Source organism: Anoplophora glabripennis, unplaced genomic scaffold (assembly GCF_000390285.2).
Source record: "Anoplophora glabripennis isolate ALB-LARVAE unplaced genomic scaffold, Agla_2.0 scaffold278, whole genome shotgun sequence".
Classification (NCBI taxonomy): domain Eukaryota; kingdom Metazoa; phylum Arthropoda; class Insecta; order Coleoptera; family Cerambycidae; genus Anoplophora; species Anoplophora glabripennis.
The window spans coordinates 50349-59322 of NW_019416472.1; the positions used below are offsets into that span (position 1 = coordinate 50349).

The 8974-nt window shown below is 32.2% G+C and overlaps 1 protein-coding gene across 1 annotated transcript in view; it reads left to right on the forward strand.

Moving 5' to 3' along the window:
• Nucleotides 1-127: 127 nt before the first annotated feature.
• The window catches only part of LOC108906592 (myrosinase 1-like), a 23218-nt gene continuing 14371 nt past the window's right edge, over nucleotides 128-8974 (forward strand). Inside the window, exons 1-2 of the mRNA XM_018709897.1 lie at nucleotides 128-177; nucleotides 7705-8071. Of these exons, the coding sequence (XP_018565413.1) occupies nucleotides 128-177; nucleotides 7705-8071 (417 nt within the window). The remainder of the gene's footprint in view (nucleotides 178-7704; nucleotides 8072-8974) is intronic.

Below are 8974 nucleotides of genomic sequence, written 5' to 3' on the forward strand. Positions count from 1 at the left end.
AACCTGCATTGCACAATCAACTTTCAAATAATTATGCTGTATACCTTGATAAGACCTAATCGAAAAATTTTGCTAATGATCGCAAACAGACAAATTAGATCAATGATTAAGAATTTCAGTCTCCATTATGCAGTGCAAGTGGATAGTGACCGGGTGTCTAACCCTTTTATTTAATTGGTAAATATGCATAGTTATTTAAAAAAAAAGTGGAAAACTTTATCTTACAATCCACAGTGGATTAGTATTTATTTATATCAAAAATATAACAGTTAGTCTTTTTTTGTATGGATTAGAGCACCATCAAAACTTTATTGCATTACCTATTATTTTATCATCTCCAAAAATATATAATTTGTTTTCTTAAACAAACATAAATTTATTTAATACACATTTCTGCTATGTGACAACTACTGCATTTCTAATTTCTTTTTCATTTTCTCTAAAATACATAACGAATTATTTTTATACTTAACTTTATAGCCTGGTATTTGTAATATTCATTTTTCGTTAACTTTTGGTATGCTGCAAAAAGGAAATTTCTCACAATAAGTAACTTTCACATCTAGTTCCTCTATTCTGAACCATACAAAACACATATATATAAAAAAGGATAAATACACCGCATTGTAAATGCATTCTCAATATTCTCCGTGATATAAGTACAACAACAATTTTCACTTTTATATGATTTTGGCCTGGAGTAAAATATTATGCTTCATTCATAAGTATTACTGCTTCAACTTTCTATTATTATTTTTAATTTGTACAATTTTCTGTATCTTAATTTCTTTAATATTCTCATAATTAGTTGCTGCCTTATCTAAATAATTGTTTCTTTGCATATCTAGATATTTTGTATAATTATTATTAAATACGCTTAACTGAAAACTGTTTAATTTGACGTCATAGTTATTATTGTTATTGCTCCACAATATTCTAATACTTTAAAACAAAAATAAGTTGTAGAATTAAACGAAAAAATTTAGTTAAACTAAACAAAAAACATCAATACTTATAATTGTGTGAATTTTCATAAATTTAAATATTTTAAACAGAATTTCCAAAGTGCTATACTTACTTAAGGAAACTGTTTACTTTAATAGGTTGTTTTTTTTTTTCAGTGTAAATAAATAGAATTCTCGGTCCCTTCATCATCTGAAATATTTTCCTTTGAATTATTATTATCAGTTACTAAGGTATTTTCTCCTTCTACCTCGCCATCGTATTCAATAATGTCTTCCCAAACGTAGTTCTGACTTTTCTCCATTAGTTGCTCCAATCTTGTTCTCGTTCGTAAGAACACAAATATTAGAAAAATAAATAGGTACATGTGAACTTGCTATCAGTCTTTCCCTAATATTACTCATTATTATTATTAATAAAAATTGGTAAAATGTTGTCTATAATGTTATTATTGCACTAACGGCCACAGGCGGACTGATAATTGTCGTTTACCTATAAACTTGAAACTAGTACCTATACTCTCTAAGCTAGCTAGATATAATAATCGTGCTTACGTCAATACTGCAATTTACAATGTTAAGGGTTGTGTCATTACAGAAATAACAACAATAAGACTAATCTCACACAAGAAATGGTTATTAACAAAGATAATTTTAATATTTGGCATTTTCGCCGAAGAGATGGTTACATGAATCCGGTTGACCATGGATGATGTTTAAGAATAACCGCTGGTATGGTGCTTCTTCGAGACGGGAAAAATTATAAATACAGAAGTTTCACTTTTTGTAGATGATCACTGACCCTTTAAACCACGAAGTTTTTATCGCAAGTACAATATTTATCTGTGACCTGTCAATATAAACAGTAGAAAATTATTTATTACTTATCATACTGGTACATACTATTCTTAGCATGTTGAAACCAGGGTAGCAAATAATGCATTAAAAAGATAATTGAATTAACATTTAAATTAAAAATTTATTTTTATTTTGTAATCCCGAAAATTTTAATTAAAAATAATTTTCAAATTTCTAATCCCAAATACCGGATTAAAAAATTAAAAATAAATGTTTAATCCCAAAAATCGGATTGAAAAATTGAAAATAAATTTTTAATCCCAACAATCGATTTAAAAATTTAAAATAAAAATTTTAATCCTAAATAGAGGATTGAAAAATAGAAAAAAAATGTTAATCTCAAGTTGAATTTTAAATTATTTGGCGCTTGTGCACTTCGTGTGCTACCATTCGGAACTAAAGAACTAGAGCTCGCACAGCGCCATCTTCAATAGTCTAGAGGTAACATTGCCGGAGAAATTACTAGAACCACAGATCACCTAGACTGGCCGTATCTAATTCCAATGCACGGGTACCAGTGAATGCAAAATCCGGGGAAGTGGAGTGTGGAAAGCAATCTGATCGCGCGCATCTTTAAGCAGATCCGGATTAAGTAATATTTTTATTACATATTAAACATTATATTGCATCTTATGACAAATATTCAATTTTAAGTTTGTAATTCAGAAAATAGTATATTTTAGTGTCATATTAAATAAAACTACAAAATAATTTAAATATATTTATTGTCCTCTAAATAATATTAATTTATTTAATATTTGCCTTTTCGTAGATTTTACCGAATTAAATAATTTGACTTCATGATTTATTCGTACATCGATATACTTTTCACATTCAGCCCTTACAAGTTCTATTAAATGATTACAATTGTTAGGCAAATTATCAAATTGATGTTCATGCAAATTTTCAAATATGTTCACATTCAGAAAGTTTTTTAATACATGATAAACAATTTTATTTTTCTGTAGCCTAGGTGTTCTGCTTTCATCATTATTTAAAAATTTTATTAATTTTTCTGTTTCTTAGCATATTACTACGACATCTCGAGATGGATACGTCAAACAACCACGATCTTTAATAAAAATTAATTGACTGTACGAATACTGAATCTGAAATTAGTTTTGTTTGCGATTTTTTTAATTGAAAAAAATATTTAATTAATTTTCAGCTATCTCGAAATGACGGGAATTGGTAAAATTTCATAAAAATTTAAGACTCACATAAAGTAAATAATTACTAAAAATATTTTACAGTAATTCATTCATTATTTTATAATAACAATATCACGTTAATCACTACACTATGTGGGCGAACAAAATTATAAAGCTAACCCTGGAAACTTGTGACGTTAACCGAAAAATGGCGTACATATTTACCTTTTATATATTCCTTTTTTTTACTTACCTAAAGAAGGAAACTTTTCGCCTCTCTTCACCAACTCGATCACTTCTATTTATACAATGTTTTACAATACACTTGCCCATGATAAAACGTCTAATTATCGAAATCACAGCGATGCGTACACGTCAAATGCTAGGACACGACTGAGCGCTGGGCTCCAAATCAGGCTCCAAAGTGTTTTCACCAAAGTCGCTCTATAAGCCAGTCTAGGTGGTCTGTGACTAGAATGTAGATATCGGTCAAGTTTCAAGTTTATATTTTAGCACGATTTGTTTACAGTCGTCAATCACTAATAGTATAAAAGAAATTCAAGATTTTGACTTTGGATCTCCGGATGATACCATTGACGAGTTTCGGCCCTCAATGTCACAGAGGGAGGTAACTGCAGAAGTGACTAGATATTTAAAAAACTCGGACTGTCAACTTAGCATCTTAGAACGCTTTCCAGAAATAAAAAAAAAAAACATTCTTAAGATACAACACACCTTTACCATCTTCTGCCTCCGTCGAAAGACTCTTTAGTAATGCGACAATGCTTAATTTGCCAAAATACAATAAATTAAATGATCAGCATTTTGAGCAAAGAATACTTGCTAATGCAAATTTTTAAAAAAAAATAATTGATTAAATTTAATGTAAAATGTCTTACCTGTTCTCTTTGTAAAAAGAAAGCTTATTTTTAATAAAATTTCCTCATAGTTTAACACTTTTTGTCTTCTTTACATTTAATTACTTTTAATTATAGTATTTCAGTTAGAAATATGTAAATCTTTCCTTTTTTTGTCTCTTTCCATTCCAGCTTTTGATTTGAAAAATAATTTTTTTATTTGTGACTCCAATTTTTAAATTAAAAAATATGTTATCAATTTTTAATTCTGATTTTGGGATTAAGAATTGAATTTTCAATTTTTAATCCTGATTTTGGGATTAAAAATTGAAAATTTAATTTTTAATCCAAAATTTTTTAATTAGAAAATTCGCAACCCTGGACATATTGCTGAATATTTAAATTTAGAAAACCCCGAACAGTACACTAGACATGACTTAAGGCGATTTTCAGCCTCCATTACAGTCGAAAATGGAGAAGTTTTGCTTACTCTGAAGGGACATGATGGTTGACGTTCTTCTATTCTTCGTTGTTCTATTGTAGCCGAAGAGGAATTACTACAAAGAAAGGTTGAAGTATCTTAGATGCTATTTAATCATCATCAAGTGTGAACAATACAAAAATAATGGAAACCGTTACTCAAGTAAGAGTAATCCGCTTCAACATTTGTTACAAAGAATACATCAATACCACAAAATGAATTGCCCCATAACAGGTTGCATATTTGCAGTAATACGAATTGCACTATTAATATATGTCCCTGTTTTTGAATGTCTAAAGTGAAACAAGTAATAGGAAAATTAGTTTTAAGTAAGAAGTTTCTGTAAACAAATATCCAGAAAGAGGCAAGGTGAAAGTTATAATAAAAAAAGTGTATTTTTTTATTTCTGACCTTTCAAAGATATTTAAAGCAAATTTTACACACACGATACATATATGAAGGCCATAAAGAAGAATAATATGAAGTTTCTAACTAATATTGGCGGAGTTATAGAATAGATAACCAGTGACTTTACTCAACATAGTGGTATGGTCTTAGAAAATTTTCATTTTTTTCGATAAATGCGCAGCATGCTAGACTTTAAAAGATATTCACTACTTTTCCTCAACCTGCAGTAAGATAGTAACAAATCACTTCATACGGATTGCAAGGGTGTAAAGCACAATAATAATGCGTACAATAATATTAAGCCTAAAATAAGTAAAAGTAACTTTATTAAAAAACGCGCATTTTCTTAAAGTGCTCAATTTGGTGGTAGTTTTGTTTAATACATAAATAGCTTGTACCTGACATTAAGCAAATTAATGTGGAGTTACTGTCCGGGAAATGTTTCGAGCTGTCTTCATTCTTCGTCAGTGCACACTGGCGTAGTATAAACATTTTTTATGTAAACTTAAACAAAGTAATCGAGGGATGTGACATCTGGACTACGAGGTGGCCATTATTCTGGTAATTATAAGTACCAAGTATCAAGTAAAACAAATATTATTTACAAATGTCGCATGTGAAGTTTTTTGTTCTTGGAGGTTTTCCAGCGCAAGCTGCATGGGCCTACATCCCGCATGATTGGCATTTCCAGATCTCTTTGGACTTAGACTAAGAAAATAGTTCATTGTAGTATAAGCAGGGGACATCTTCGTCATCAACATCTTCGATATCTATTTGTTAGTTCTCTTTATTTTCATCTTCAGCTTCATCTCGCTCGTCAATAATTTTTAAGTTTCTCTTTCATTTTCGATAGCTTTTTCTGTCTCAATATCTGGTGTTGAATTTATGACGCCCGACTTGCCTTTTTTCCTTGTTTTTTGTTGTTGTCTGGAGCATTGGCGCTGTTGGTAGAGGAGAAATGTCCTCCACACTGACAGAAAGTTTCGACTTGCACTTAGTTGTCTCTCCGTGCAAGGCTTTTAATACCTTAGAAGTACTTGGTCTTTCAAAATCTATCACAGGATTGCAGAGTGGCGTTAAGTGTTCCTCTACTTCAGCAACAGTGTGGTTATTTCGTTCGCCTGTGTTTTCTTCAGAAGGAAGAGGTTGATTTGTGGTTTCGGCTGGGGCAAACATCCAATCCTCAAATATATTTGGATTATACGGAATGATTCCTGTTTTCTGGAAGGCCTTGATGGCGGTTGAGGGTAGTGCGGCCTTGAGATAGGCTCCACAAATTTGGGCTACTTGCAGATGTGTTACTGCCCTTCCAGGGTGAGCCTTTAGCCAAAGACGAATTTGTTGATTGTAGTAGATCTGTAGCGGCCCGAAAAATCCGATGTCCAGAGGTTGGCACCTGTGGGTACAATGAGCCGGAGAGCAGAATAATACGATTCCATGCTCTTTCGCTTTTTGAAGAACACTAAGATGTTTGTGGCTCATGTGACCATCCAATAAAAGTAGTACCTTGTTTTCTGGTGTTGACTTAGCAAATTTTGTAAAGTGGTTCAGCCACTTCAGCATAATTTCAAATGTCATCCATCCACTCTCCTGGCAAAAGCAAATCGATCCTGCAGGGGCATTCCTGCTTCATGTTCTTTCTAGGAAAGATGAACGCTGGAGGTATGAATGATCCTATTGTGTTCATTGCGCACACTACAGTATAATGACTTCCTCTTTCGGCACTTGTCATCAAACTGCCCACCTCTTTGCAACCTTTTGTAGCATATATTCTCTCTGGTTTTGTTTGGACCGTTGAAAAGCCCGTCTCGTCCATATTATAATCATTTTCAGGAGATAAATTATGCAGAGTCAAAACTTCGTCAAGTTTTTTTAAATAAGCTGCGATATTGTTTTTATTGTATGCCTGAGCCCGAGCGGCGGATGTATTTTCTGCCGTTCGCAAGCTTATTGTTGGATTTCGTTGTATAAATTGATGTAACCATGCCCATCTAGCTTTTTCCTCCGCGTGATTGAATTTATGTGGAATATGATTCCGTTCCGCAATTTGATATGCTAGTGACCTAACATCTGATGTTGTTAATTCTAAAAACCTAGTTTCCATGTTTGTATTGTGAGAGATAATCTCATTTTCGATTTCCTTAGAGAATGTTGGACGGCATCCTCCAAGGTCTCCTTTCTGGTAGACAATGTTTCTTCCAACTCTTCGCCGCAAAGTAGTGCTGGGTACATTGAATGTTCTGGAAGCTTGCTTCCAGCCCAACTTCTTTTGTTGCACGTTCTCTATGGCTTCCCGCATGTTTTCTTCACTCCACGCTTGGCGAGGAGGTTTGATACTTGGAGGCTTGAATTTTGGCATTTCTTGAATTATATTCTTATTCTTATAATCGAATTAACCTTGTGAAAAAACATCACCAATTACCAAAACATCACCATTAACCAAAGCACATTGCCAAATACAGATTTCAGATCCATTCGATATGATGGCACCCTATGCCATCATAACAAACATTTGGCACCCTATGCCATCATAACAAACATATCAAAAATACAACTTTACAAACTTTGTTAATTTTTCACATTGTACCACTGAGTTTCAATTAAATTAAATTCAAATAAATAGCGCCAAAATTGGCAGGGTGCCATCATACCTGGTGTGCCATCATATCGACATTTTCCCTACATTTCTATTGTTTTAAATGTAATTCTATACTTTCTAAATAAAATAATAAATTATGATCTAACATCTTTACTTGTTACTTCAATAAAAAATAAATATCCTAAACCATTGTCAGTAATATGAATGTTACAAAATGCGAAGGACATATTTTCATCAAATTTTGAACAGTTTCGTCACCTTAAACGCAATTAAGTAATATTGCAAGCATAATAAGAAGTTACTGCCTCCATCTAGTAAATTTGGTACATTTCTTTCTCCCTCGTACCGCCATCTTACTCGGACTTCATTCATTTTTTATTCCTTCCAGGACCTCATGTCAAGAGATTAGCAATTTAACATTTCCAGATTCATTCTTGTTTGGAGCGGCCTCATCGGCATACCAGATCGAGGGAGCCTGGAATGAATCCGGCAAAGGTCCAAGCAAATGGGACTTTATAATACATGCTGTACCGATAGTCGTTGACGGAAGCAACGCTGAGGTAGCATGCGACTCCTACCATAGATACAATGAGGACATTGCTGCTCTAAAAGAACTAGGTGTAAACTACTACAGATTTTCTATAGCGTGGCCTAGACTTTTACCACGCGGATTTTTAAACGAAATTAATCCAGATGGAGTGCAATATTACAACAATCTTATAGATGGATTACTGGCAGAGGGAATAGAACCATGGGTAAGAGATTTATTATTAAAAAAAAAGTAGTTTCAGGACTATACGGCGTTTCTATCAAATAAGGCCATTTTACTAATAAGGTTGTAATCCCCGCTATTCCAAAACACAGCCTTTCAAATTTTTTTACACCTAAAATTATCTGCATACGAGTACCGAAAAATAACTTAATTTAAAGGGGTGAAAAAGGAGCAAAAACTGAGTTAACTGATGTCACAAACTTGTATCGGAAGTTTAAAGTCATAGAGAAAAAAGCCAATTAAAAATGTGTTTAAAACTCTTTTGGAACTGCTCAAATACATTTATTTTATAGCGGCGAGTATTTACAAAAAATTATGTAACACTTTTTACCAGTTTGTAGGTTTCTTATTCAAAAGTCAGTTTGTATTACTTTGTTGTAGTGATTGTTGTGCTGTTTTGCGAGAGTACATTTAAGGGCCTCATATTCTTTAAATAGTGTTTTCCGCAAAGATAAATAATTTCAAACATTTAATAACTGAATAATCTAAAGCTTATCTAATAATAGGAATGTTATGTCATGCCACCTGAGTATTTTCAAAGACGCAGCAGTAAAACGAATAAACAGGTGCAAAAAACGATCAAACCATCAGGGTTTTAGGTACTGAAATCTACGAAAATACTAACTTTTTTAGACATAACTCCACATGTAAATATTCTTATAACATTTACTTGCTTAATCCTACATATAAAATTGTTTACTTTTATTTATAAGTACGTGAAAATAATTCTTAAAATGTGGGGTTAGAATAACAGCAAACGCATGTTTTACAAACGCTTTTTTTTAGTTATTATTTTATTTGAGTAAATTTAAATGGTAACAATGAATAAACAAAACATCAAGGATTTTATTTTTGTGCTTACTTTTGTTCTACACGTTTTACTTTT